A 14,213-nucleotide genomic window follows, 5' to 3' on the forward strand; every position below is an offset into this window, starting at 1 on the left:
GTGCACGAAACATTCTCTCTGTTTCACCAGCAGGTGGCAATATGTTAACATGTGATGAACACATTCCCAATACTGCAGAAGTCAAACACCATAAAATGTGTTTTCCATAATAACATTTGCTGTTGAACATTATAACCCAGATTTCGTACATTTGTAGGCTATAGGCTAAATCATCAATCACGGTGATTAGCCTATTATGATTGAGGGTGCTGTATTTACTAACTAAAGAGGCTAGATTTTTTTTTTTTTTTGTGTGTGTGTGTGTGTGTGTGTGTGTGTGTGTGTGTGTGTAATTGTATTTTATAGAAATTAATAAGCTATTTTGCCATGTAACAAAGATAGAAATATTGATAAAACAAACAACCGAGAAACGTAAATAACTGGAAAAAATATTTCATTCTACTTACAGTACATAGGCTAATTTTACATTGGCCAAACCTAGATTAAATGCGCAGAAAAAAAAGGCTTTTCTGTTGGTTAGTTCTGTTTTAATTCGTCCATGCTGTTTTGAGAGTATGGCTTGTCCCAGTCTGAGACCGGGAGGATCCTCCTGTTGGTCACGGATGTGTGCTCCGCGTGGATAAAGATGGCATCCCGCTGATGTCTGTGACCTTCATGGAGGCTTACTCCTCTGCCAGCCACTGCTTTCTGATTTAGTGCTGCTCTTGTCAGGAGCTGTGAGGTGCTTTCCATGCACTGGCAGAGCAACTCAAGGGCAAGCGTGGACAGGCTGGGTGAAAAAAGAGCACATAGAAAAGCAAGGAATGGCCAACCCGATCTCACGACAATTCGCAACGGCTTATGCGCATCAGAAGTGCGAGTTTCTGGAGTGGAGCATGGTATTGTGAAATATTGGTACACCTGCAGTCTTCTTTTCATTCATAACTCAAATCCAATTTGTCCCATATATCACTGATTCATTACCACACCCATATCCATGGGACCATGTTATTAAAAAAATGAAGAATGCGGAGAAAGTCTTCTGACTGTGGCCCTATAGGGCCACCTATTAACTGAAAGTAGATTTTTCAACTAACACTTATGACAAAATCTCATTCATTCCGTTTTGAAGAATCTCCTAATTGTGATTATATTCTGTTTTAATCATAAGGCACTTGTGCGTTTTGCTCAAATACACCAGTGAACAGAGCATGCGTTCACAGGGGGGCCCGAGAGGCAGAGGGTCTCTCAGAGCAGATGCTAAAACTGATGATGATGGATATCTACATGGAGACTGTTGAATGATCAGGGGAGGCTTGTGTATTCTACATTTTCCATTGTTTCACGAAATCTTATATGCAAATTTAGGGGGACAATTAGTCTAATATCAAAGCAGGGCGACACTCTGAGAGAGGCAATTTCAGATTTTAAATATCTCTCATTTGTTGCTCTGTATAGGCTAACCTGTGTTGTGTGTTTAGTGCTGAGTAGATTACTTACAAATTGTAGTCCATTACTGAATAGAATTTATACAAAATACATGATATAAATTGTAGTTAGTAACGTAATCTATTACATTACACATTTTAGGTAATGTAATCAGACTACTTTTAGATTACTTTTGACCTAACTTATACCATTTATTTGAATAATATAATCTTGTACCATATATTAATAAAAAATACAAAGAGAAAGAAAAAGTATTGCACTTTTGTTATCAACAACATGAAGTGCATTAAACTTTAGTTTAGGATCCAATTCTCACTATATTAACTAGTTGATTATTAGCATGCATATTATTTGGATATTGGCTGTTTATTAGTAAAGCACAAATTTATATTCTGCATGACCATATTCTACATCCCTTATTCCTAACCAATACCTAAACATAACAACTACATTACTAACTATTAATAAACAGTAATTAGGAGATTATTGAGGCAAAAGTCGTAGTTAATAGTTAACTTAATAGTGAGAATTGGACCCTTAACTAAAGTGTGGCCAATCTTACAATTTTTAAATTAAAATAAATAAATGATTTTAAAATAAAAATAATCAAAATAAACACTAACTAAAAAAGATTAAATATTTTATTGGTTCATGCCTTCCATCATGTAATTATAGTCGCCTGACCAGTGGACGGTTTGTGTGTGCAATTCCACAATTTTTTTTTTATCATAATAGCCTAAGCAATAGGGTTTTTTAGAAAGGAAAATTTAAAAGATAAAAACAGACTTATAGGGAGAATCAATGAATTCTGAATAATGCAACCATTAAGTGAATATTAAGTAATCATGGAATCAATAAAAAGTAAATGTAGTCTGATTATGAGTATTTTAAATAAACATAAAAACATTGGAATCTGATTATGTTATCCCTGGAGGGGCCAGTTGCATAAACCGCTAAGACTATAGTATTAAAAGTTAGACATCTAATTTTTTTCTTTAAGACTTTTCATAGTTTTTTAAAATCAGTTACATAAAAACAGATTGGCCTAATTTGACATGTTTGACATTTGACACTTAACATGATGTTAATCCAACCGGCATTAATCAGTTACTACCCATGTTGTATATTGGTACCGTGATTTTGCCAAATAAAATATTTTGTTGGTCCTGAAACAACATTCCTGTCCAAAAATGTTGTCCTAACCCCATCCCTACCACTAAACCGAACCCTACCCATAACTTATCCCTAAAATCAGAGGGAGATGATAGGTGAATAGCACTGATGTAGAAGCACCTAACCATGATTGTAAGCCTAAACTTGACATAAACTCTAAACTTGTCCCTCAGATCTGATTGGTTACTTGGAACGTTGTTCCAGGATCAACAAAGTTTTTAATCCAGGAACATGTTACTTGGTGAAATAACTTTCACCGTTGTATCATATGTCTTTAAAATATCAAATGAAAAGAGTGGAATAGTAAACAGCTTGTTTTTAATCTGTGATGCAGTCATTTCTTGATATCTGGTTATGTTTATCCAGCATCATCTGTGTCTTTTGTCAGTTGATAAAGGTAATTGCTGAAGTGACAGTAGATTGTTCTTCTCACAGTTGAAAGGAATCTTGCTAAATGGGAGACAGTCGAGGCACTGTATCTGAGAAAAGATCAAGCAGATGTTTGTGGGCTGTTACACCTCCCCAGTGGTAACAGTTTCAAATCACACAAAGAGAACAGGAGAAAAAACATGCCAGACTAATTGGTTCGGGTATTAAGAGTCTACAAGCAGTTAAGCTTTCATCCAGACTCATTGCAACTGGAATTTATTAATTCAATAGTAATGTGCAATATCATAAGCAACCTCTGTAAAGTGTTCTGTGAAATAGCAATAATTGTGTTGGTGTTTTACTTGTTCTAGAAGTAAAGCAAAAGGTTAGGGTTATGATTAATGTGTTTGATCCCCCCCAACACACACATTTTTCAGGGACAAATTTCATGTTTCTGTATGAACATGTTTTATCTATCCAACTATAATGATCTAGCGTAGAGGTCTACTAGTATTTACATAGAGCTGTAAAATATGTATCTTGTTCCGTTGAAGTATAGAATTCTGTCATCATTTACTCATCATCTTGTTGTTCAAAACCTCTATGACTTTCTTCTGCTGGACACAAAAAAAGGATAATTTTAAGACTGTAGGTGCCCAATTTGGGTGTTATTCTTGTGTCATGAAATCATTAACACTTTACAATAAGGTTTCATATTGTTAATTGTTACATGTGAATCAATGTAGTTAATTACAATGTTAATTGTAAAGTGTTACCATGAAATCAAGGTAATTCTCTGACCTCAGATTTCTATAGAGATCACATACCATACTGAAATTCTTAAAATGATTTTATTCACCCACTTACAATCAGTAATATAAACCTTCCCAATTCTGTTGAATTCGGTAAGATAAGCATTTACGAAAACCATATTTCAGTACAGACATTAAGTTAAAACATATCACAAACATACCAGCAGGTAACAAGATTATTTTCGTATCTACACAAACACTCAAGTTCATTTTGCTTTATGTAAACAACTTCCTGTTGATCCCGTTTGAAAAATTACATGCATCTGATCTGAAACTGATTATTTGGAAAGTGCCTCTTAATCCAACGTGTTCTTTTCTGTACCTGGAAAAAATCACTCCAACATGTAGTACGTGCCTTAAAACAATCTGTACATGCACACATGTGGTCCTCATTAACGTGTCCTTTTACATTTAGTTTAGAAAAAAATAATATCACCGATCAGCGAAATAAATATTCCTCCGTTGTTTCTTCATATATGAATGAAGAGTCAAATAAATACGCATAAATAAATAAACGACTCGCCATTATTAAAATCAATTGCTAGGAAAACAAAATAAACAAATAAACATGACCAAATCCAACACATAAATAAATTACATACATTTCAAGCATTAAAACTATTACTATAGTCTACATCTGCTGTATATAAGCATTGTCTGGGGGTTGTCGGGATTCCATCATCCAGTAAGGCTGCCGATTTGTAATTTCACAGGTATAGCCTCATATCCTGAGTGCTCCGTGGCTGTTCTTCAGGAATACTTGGGGTTTGTAGTGACAGAAAAGACGTCGTGGATGCTCAAATTAGGTGAAACTCATGGATACGGTGTGCTCAAGTGCTTTACGGCGCAGGGAGGCGATACTAGTCCCTCTCCACATGTCACTGTCCGGGGAGCTACACAGCTGAGGTGAGCCGGTCACATTCGTTGGACCCGAGAGGGACGCGGGCACCATCCCAGGAAATGTGGGTTGATACAGATGCGACTGAAGACCGGAACCGTTTGACGATAAGCTGTTGGAAAGGCCCATGGAGTTTGGTGGGGGGCCAGCTCCGAGACTGCACTGGGACAGGGACTGTGCCATCGCCTGCTGTCGGCCCAGCGAAGGAGGAATCTGCAGCTGTGAGACTCCAGGCATCCCAGCCGCGGCCCAGCGAGTGTCGTTGGCATGAAAAGAGCAGAGACTGTCGCCCATCCCAGATGGAAACTGGGGCAAACCGTGTGTTGGTAGCAAAGTGCCCGGCGACCGGAAAACGTTGGTTGTCTTCTTGCGCTTCTTCCATTTTGCACGTCGATTCTGAAACCATACCTGAAATAAAAAATCAAAAACAAACCTTTAGAAAGTCGTGCATTTCGTTAGTGAGAATAAATTAAGCCATTTTTCTTTTCTTTTTACTTTTTTACAACTGTATTTAATTAACAGTTTTCTATAGGCCTACTGGCTACGTTATATCGCAATTTTAATTGCGTAGAATAAAAATAAAAAATACCCCCCCCCCTGAAATATAGACTATATGCTATAATAAATTAACGCATAATAAATAATAAAAAATAATTTCTTACAATAAATTTGTCGGCAAAATGCGAGCGCTTTGGTTTTTAAATATAGCAGAACTGAGCCATTGTAAATATAGGCCTATAATATGGTTCTTTATAAATGCTGAGGTTAATAAACATGCGCCTCATGAATCATTTTTTTTTTTCATGTTTTTTTTTTCAGTGTAAAAATATTGGGCTAGGCTATCTTCACGCATAATATGCCATAACGTGCGAAGGGATTTTTTTAAGTAAAAAAAATATACAAAGCAATTTCATATTTCAAGATGAGATGGATAGGCTAGTAATGTTGTTCAGACAGCCGGGGATGAAGTCGTTATAGTTAATGTTATCTAGGAGACAAATAGGGGCTAGTTTGATAGCCTCCGTTATTCATCATGGAACCATAATCAAGTATTTACTCACAAGAAGAGTCCAAAATGAATCCTCCTTCCTACTCTGAAATATTTTAACATATACCGCGTATTAGCTCGGAAGAATAAATTGACGCCAATTATTTAAATTAGCCTAACTATTATTTAATATAGGCTAAATTTGCATATTTTCATCTTGCCTACTGTTAACGACACAATTCGTATCCAGTTAGGCCCATATAACACGTTATATAGGTTAAAGTAATTGTTATTTTGAATAAAAATATAGGCTTCATATAGCCTACACATGTATTAGTTTATTTTTTATATTGGGAGCATTTTATTTATCTTTTTTTTTAAATGCAATTATTTAACGTTGTATTTTTGCACACTGTAAACTGCGCACTTTTTTTTGTATAACCTATAGCGCGGCAGGCAGCATGGACATTAATATTTTAGGCTTGACGTTGTTTTGTGAGAATACCCCCTTGTTAAATGCATTGTAATGCATACCATGCAATTTATGCACTAATTTACGGATCTTTAGAATAAAAAATATTTTCATCATATAATTTCGTTCGGTTTGCTTTCAGTTCATCTTTCTTTTCTTTCTTTTTTTAACTGTGTAATCAGCTGGAAAACTCCGTTGCGATGTCAAAGCTGAGCAGCTCCACTCAGGACTCACCTGAACCCGTGACTCCGTTAAACCAATCCGTAATGCAAGTTCTTCTCTCATGAATATATCAGGATAGTGGGTTTTAGCAAAGCTCCTTTCTAGTTCGTTCAGCTGCGCTGGAGTAAAGCGGGTCCTGTGGCGTTTCTGTTTCTGGCTTTGTTGGCTAGCCGACTGATTAGAGTTTTGCTGTTGCTGCTTTTCTTGGTCTTTGGCGTTGACCTGCTGCATTCCATTAGGATTGGATCCACCATTGCTAATGTCTTCCCCGGGGAGCAGAGTGGTCCCTTCCACAGTCTCTGTAGCAGAAGTAAGATCTCCGGGGTGTCCAGAGTCAGTACCCCCAAGTCTGCACTTCAAAGCTTCCCGGTGTCCGAGAAGCTCTGCTGCAGCATCCTTCATCCCTGTGGACGCACGTGTCAACAATTTAGCATTCTGTCCAAAAGGCAGGAACATATTAATAGACTGTTAACATTAAAGACAGAAAGAACAAATAGTAAGCAGCTTATCGACATATTTATTGCACAAACAATCATAAACATTGTTAGGTATCGCAATCCATCAAAGTCTAATGCATTTATGTGGTAGCTAATTAACAAACCTCGCAAGTAAAACTAATACAGATTGAAATATCATTATGTCATCACATTAGTTAAACAGTTTGAAGACTGAAAAAATACTCTAGCTTACAGTGGAGTTGAAGACCGGAGTTTGGTGACGATAACTCACCGAGGCGAGTATCCAAGAGGTCGGCATGAGAGAGCATTGCGCACTGCTGGAGTCACAACTGCTTCCCAAACTACTCTACAACTTTTAACCCTTTTAAAAACGCGCATAGAGCTCAAATGAAGGAAAGTCGTCAGTGCGTTTAAAAAGGCGGTTCCATGTATTATACTGTTCTTTAGAGAGATTGGGAGGCGCTTAATAGTTGGATGAGCCCGTGAGCTTCCACAAATGGGAGCCAATCAGAATTGAGGCTTTGTAAATGTCAGACGACCAACCAGTAAAACGCACAAACCGGCTTCATCTGCAGATGCTCTAGTTCATTTCAAATCTGATTTATTGCAGCGCCTCCTTATTAGCTATACATTTTAAATGACTCCATAATCATGGCAAATAACCAGTGAATAATAAATCTTATTGGTAAAAAGAGGCTTCACAAAAGGTGGAAAAGTCAAGTCGTTATGCTTCTTGACCGACGTAGGATGCAATATCTAAATGCATGGAATAAGATGCACTTTTTGTAAGGTCAATATTTGGTTATCACCCAACTTTTCGAGGCCCTTTACGAATCGAATACAGGACGCTGGTCATCCTTGTTTGTGTTCGTGTGAAGGGAATGAACACTATTCTGTGAGCTGGTTGTGTCATTGTACCTTCCTGTGAGTTACAGCTTTATTTGAGTGGAATCCATCTATCAAAAACGATGAATTCTTTGAGGCAGCTAACACCACATCCAAGGTACATTTCCAACTAGTCATTTTCAAGACCATTAAGCATTTGAAGTAATTAGTGCCAAATCTATGAGCTTTCATCTCAATTATTACAGTGAAATCTGAATAATGCGGGATAATTTAACTGTGTTTAGATATAATGCAAGAAGGCGGTGTACATCATGTTTGAATTAGGCTAATTTATTTCGTTAAAGGCTTGAGGTGAAACAGTGAAACAGGCTACTGATGCGTACTGATGCCTCAGTTGTATCGATGTTTCATCAGCGCTGACGCAAGTAATTTGATTTATTTAATTCAAACTCGCTGACATACATTGCCTAATTTAATCCATTCAGCGAAAGCACATTCGGCAGGCTGTCAAGTTTTCAGCGTATTTTTGTGTAATCAATCAGTTATCCCTTCTTTTGTGGCATGAATGTGCACCGGCAAGCCGTTGGACTAAGAGAGTGCGGGTTGCTATCACTAGAAATATTTCTGTTTTGAGATTATAATCGGCAATGAGGAGCTCTATCAACACTTTGGGTTCGTCGGGGAGTTTCCTGTATCTTAAATCGAGCTGCAAGTGATGGATCTATATACATTCAGATTAATGCATTATTTCAGACAATAAACAATGTAACGATATAATTTCGACGGTGAGTGACATCATTTAAAAATATTTTAAGTGTCAAGGATGTCTATCCCTAATGCTGGATCGACATGACATGAAATCATATATCTACTCCAAAATTCAAAAGGTTTATTTTAAAGGTTATTGCCATTGACAATTTACCCTTTTTAGAGAGGGTATACTCTCGTTATTATTACTAGCCTATTATTATTATTATTATTATTATTATTATTATTATGCTTTAATGTGCTTTGCTTCTGGGTCTTTTTTATTTTATTTTCACAGTACATTTTTGATACTTACCGATTCCATCCATGAGGAATTCTTATTTATTTTGTATAAATGACATTGGGATTTGACATAGGTTGGATAATAGGTCCAAAGGGCTCACCATATACCGTGAAATAAGTAAATTGGAAAGTAACACAACGGCTCCTCCATTCAAGCAGACGCGACCCCTGTCGCATCTCATACTGTGATTAGACTTGGTGCCCTCCATGTGGACCCGATTTCAACGTGAGTTATCTGGGGAGAATACAATTATGGCCCTAAATAAAATAATCAGCATTGGACGGCGATTACCGTAATGAAATGGAGCTTTGGTGTGTCACGGAGTGGCTGGCCTCCATTACGGTCCGTAATGAGACTTTTGGGGGTAAGCACGCTCGACAATCATATAAACATGATAATGTGTTTACTTCGATGTCCACGTTTGCAGTAAAACTTTGTTCTCGAAGTCTAAATGCAAGGTGTAGTCCTGTTTTACAAATGCATAATTAAACTCTGGGCCTTAAAATGTGCGATGCAAGCATATCAGTCAAGTTTACTCTGACAAAACTTAATTTTTTAATGATTAATTAAATAAAAACTATTTCATTTTTTGGTGTATGTTTGAATTAAGCAATGAACTGAACTCAATGTCATATTTCGAGTAGGCCTAAAGGATTTGTTGTAATATTTAAAAGACAATAGGCCGATGCATCATTCATTTTAAGAAAGGCCTTCAGTGGCTTGCGAGAAGGGAGGACTTGGGTCAGTGGTCACTCTGAATTTCTTCAAATTAGGAACATGTGCTGGTAATTATTAAATTCCAGCATAATCACACTGCTAATGCAATTTAATGCATCAGCAAATTAATACCGAAAATAATTAGTTTCACTGACCTTGTACATTGCAAGAAGAGAGTGAAACAGTATGCTTAAATGAGCCAAACCCCTTCCATTCAAAAACCGATGTGAATGAGTCTTATATTTTTCATACAGAAAAAAAAGTGTGTTTATCAACGTATCATGTTAATATTGACAAAAATGGAGAAAAGTGCAAGTGAATAGAGAGGGCTCTTTGAATCTTGATATTATGCGGTTGTGCTCAGATGCAAGAAACCCCTTAAGTTAATTGTAAAATAGCCTATTGTAAGCTATTCGTTAAAAATAAATGGAAAGGTCCAGTTTCATTAGATTACATGTATTTTACATTTAGCTACCAATGCTTTATGCCAATTTGCATTAAAGGTTAATCCTAGGATTCCAACCTATTCGAACTGCAAGAAACAAACAAATAATCAAGGGGAGGAAAAACTCACATTCGTTATGATAAATAATAAAGTATATTTGACTCCTATACTGATGATACAAATCCAGCAATTTGCGAGCCAGCTGCAAGCCCATTATCTGCAGACCGAGGCGGTTCAGCTCTTTTCTGCTCATTCCACTAATCTCCTGTCTCCACTCCATTTATTTGCCACTTCTCTGCTGCTTGTCCACAAAATACAACTCTAGCGCCTCCAAGATTAATTGATCGTCAATTTAGCTCTAATTCGGACCAAGTCAGGTGGTAAATGGTCTACTTTTACTTGATTGTAACTGAAATGTGTGCAAGTTCCATTGATACATTTTGATTATTTATCAATTACGCACAAACGAGATACATATTGAATAAATTGCAGGCTGATTTTTTTTCTAATAGAGTTTGTAGATATCACTATTTATAATGATTCCGCACTAACAGTTTCTTTCCGGATTTGCTTGCTAACTTGTCGGGATGACAGTTGAAATCAGCAGTGCGCGTGGGCAAGCTGCCACTTTCAGGGGCATTATTGGGCAGATCTTCAATAAAGTGGGATCTTTGCTTTGACATACTTTGTCACACTTTGTGTCAGTTACAAATAATTTCAGTCACCAGGGCTTCATGTCATTGTTAGCATACAAAGTTGAACTCACCAAATAATAATCGACTGCAGAAAGAGTTACCCCTGTGGAGGGATTTTGTTCTTATATTGAGGCACTTACGTGAAAGATAAAGGATTTAATTCAGAGAATACTTTTTTGTGGACAAAAAGTAGCTATATGAAAATAATTTATGCCAACTTAGTTTAACTCAACCAATTAGTTTGTTTAATTCTGACATTTGTTAGGTTGATTGGAATATTAATAAAATAAATCCATCCAGTTAACGCAGTGGTCTACTATAGCTGCGTCATTGCAGTTCTAAATGGAAAATATGCTCCTCTGTAGCGTAAACTGATCATACTTTTACCATTGAGTCAAAAATTATTTCATATGAATAATGTAGAAAATTATCTTATTTTCCTCAAGCCAAGTCAGATGGCCCAAGGCACATCTTGCAAAAGCTCATGCTCATCTGGGGCCCATTTTCAATTTTCTTGTAATCAAAATAAAATCGATATCTCTTTGCTCACATCACGGAGGAAAACGAACACCACCACTTGTAAATACTTGATATTCGCTTACCAATACTTTCATTTCGCCATAGCACCCGCTCACCCCATTTGTTTTTCAATAAGAACATATTCATTTGTATCTATAGGGCTATCTGCCCTGAGACAGATATGATTTTACAAGTAATTCCCTAGCATGACGTTATCTAAAGGTCTAAGGGTGGGCCTAGTAGCCAAATTAATTTGGAACATAACCACCGCGGTGCGCGCTGGCTTTATAAACCTAGATAATTATAAGCTATAAATTAAACTTCTTATCATTTAAAACAAAAAAAAAGTAAATCGCTTGTTTTGAAAGTAGGTGACTTATTGGCTAAAGTAACAGATACTTTTCCAGGTGTTTACAACCTATTTTCAAAGGATAGCCTATTGACCAAGTGTGCGCAAAGAAGAATTTCGCATCTATTGATAGCATTGCCACCTTCCCTCCGTGTCCTCCATTTTCCCATGACCCCTGATTATTAGTATTTTCCTTGTTTTCCAAACTAATAAGTGCCACCATCAAGCACTTGGAGGCTTCCGGAGGCTGCAGACATGCTGCTCGGTGTAATTGATATTGAACGAGCCGGTGGTAGGCGCGAACTGTTGGCGCTGCTGGATAATTTGCAGTTTAATCAGCGATTGTAATGAGAGTCGCTGATTAGGGGCCGTTTGAAAATAAAAGAGAGTTACAAGGAACGTCTGTCAGGGTCCGATGATAATTCAGAAGTAATTGTCGTGATTAGGGAAAACTGGATGAGTGGCTTATCCTAGTGCACGGAATAACCGGGGGGTGGCGAGATTTTATATGATCCAGTCAAAGTGGAAAAAATAAATGTAGGATACCGCGCAAACATACAATTTAGTAATAGCTAAAATGAGTTAAGTAGGCCTATATATCTACTACAGTGAAAATCAAACTTATTAAAACCATTTAATCCCATCAGTCAAAATAGTGACCGTTGTAAAGGTTTTCATTTATAAAGCAATAAAAATGTTACTGACTGGTGTTTTAGTGCATTCCCTGCAAATATGGAAAAACAATCTCAATTAAATATGTTCAGTGTCACATGATTTGTGCAAATTGTCACATGACCAGAGCAGTTTACTTCCTGTTTGCACCATGGGAAGATAATGGCTGCATCAAAGCTCCAAAACAAACAAGGTTAGTTAAGTATGTTAACATAAAGATATGACAAAAAGAGTTTTGGTGATCCTATAGATGTCTGTATTAATATATTAATTCAAAATTATTAAAGTTTTGTTGAGTGTGGTCATAGATACAAGAGAAGCAACAATAGTGACCACTGGGATAAAACAGGGCATTTAGGTATACACATACACACATAGATAATTCTTGTTCTACCTATCTCTACTCTGTTCTTTCTTTTAGTTTTACTTTGTGTCTAGATTTTTTTTGGATCTAGATGACCCCCCAGACAAGGCATGCAACATTGCAGTCATCCCTCAAAATGAGAAAGACGCTGTCCTCAGTGGAATCAATTGTCCTTTTTTGTAAAAGGTCAATTGATTCAAGACATACCTGTATGACAGTATGTCTGTCTGGTCTTGGTTCAAAATAGTGATGTACTAATTGTGCACTTGGTTCTTACACCTACCTCTATAATGTATATTTTTATTTTGTTGGCCTCTACTTGAATGAACGTATTAAATGTTTTATGTTCAATATCAATTGCAGTTATAAGTGAAGGTTGCACTAAAATGTCACAATGACAAAGTTACAGTGAACATTGCACTAAATTAAAACTTCAAATGTTACAAATAAGTGGATGTTTATTGATGTTTTAAAACTGGTTGCACTAATATAACAATGTTATGATATATGTTACAATAAAATAACAATTTTGAAATAGGTCTTTTATCTCAGTATTCCTATCAGTGTTGGGTTTTTATGTATAATAGTAACTCTAGAATGTGATTAACAGAGTTTAAAATGTGTTAATAACTGGGCTGAAATATATAAGAATTTTGATGGCTGCAGAAACATGTTAATTCAGTACACATTATCCCACCGGTCACAATTGTGACTGATCATAAAACACAATTTTCCCCACACTTTTCCATTAAAAATGTCAGCAAATAACTATTGTTTATTTCAAGGGGTTACCAATGACACATCATTTGGATATTTTCATGTCTGGGAAAAATTTGGGATTAAATGAGTTCAGTCATATCTAGTCTACAGGATACATGCTAATAACAAAGCAACAAAGAGGTGGTTGCATTTGACATGATGCTTAAATGACAGCTCTGTGAGCATATTTTAACGCAAACCCACCGTGGGGCAACCAATATGAGTGAAAAAGACCAAGAGCACACATCTAAATGCAGTTCTGGTGTCCTCGCAGGGTGCGCTGTCTGAATATCAATTACACCATTAGTGCGCATGTGTGTTTGACTGTGGAAGAGCAATTAGTGACGTTCGGAAAGGGGAGAGAATGTTACTGCGGTTACGGCGAGAAGAGCAGGGCATCAGCTGGTGGAAATGAACCATTGTGACACCTGCAGCCCGTCTAGTTAACACACACACACACGCGCACCTAGTACATAAGGAAATCACATACAAACTCACAATTCAAATAAATAGTCAGGTATTATAAATATTAGATTGTGTAATAGGGTCTGGAGACTGCAACATACCCCTAACCTCTTTAAAGCCGCCGGTTTCTCTGCTAGACTATCCCCATCTATCCAGTGTCAATGACTGTCTTGTTGAGAGAATCAGTGAGTAAACAGGACTGACAGAGTAGGGAGCTCAACTGATTACTCATACAAATAGACCTCGCGAGCACACCAGGCTGGAGATGGCTTTTTCTGCCTCTCCAAGGGTCCTCTGTCCACGAGCTCTCACATTGTCCCGCCATCAATCATTCTGTTGTGCCCTGGATGTTCTATAGAGTCACTTAATATCCTTACCTTCATCTCTTTTATACTTTCGGAGCGATGCACCACAGCCACTCGCCCTTTTCTGTCGGATGAGGCCAACAGGCAACAGATCATGAAATGATTTAGTGAGCCCCTGAAGGATATTATCACATGCTATAAACTACATCTGACATCTTATTTAGATTGCTTCGAGCACTGAGATC

The 14,213-nt window shown here is 37.0% G+C and overlaps 1 protein-coding gene across 1 annotated transcript; it reads right to left on the reverse strand.

The window, feature by feature from the left end:
* Positions 1–3,776: 3,776 nt before the first annotated feature.
* On the reverse strand, positions 3,777–7,132 carry otpb (orthopedia homeobox b). Its single transcript, XM_084115947.1, has 3 exons — positions 7,014–7,132; positions 6,336–6,727; positions 3,777–5,049 (listed from the first exon to the last, which is right to left on the reverse strand). The coding sequence occupies exons 1-3, from the start codon at positions 7,087–7,089 to the stop codon at positions 4,546–4,548; spliced, it is 972 nt and encodes a 323-aa protein (XP_083972073.1). The 5' UTR covers positions 7,090–7,132; the 3' UTR covers positions 3,777–4,545.
* Positions 7,133–14,213: the final 7,081 nt, after the last annotated feature.

The sequence above is a fragment of the Abramis brama genome (genome assembly GCF_963993115.1).
Source record: "Abramis brama genome assembly, chromosome: 5".
Classification (NCBI taxonomy): domain Eukaryota; kingdom Metazoa; phylum Chordata; class Actinopteri; order Cypriniformes; family Leuciscidae; genus Abramis; species Abramis brama.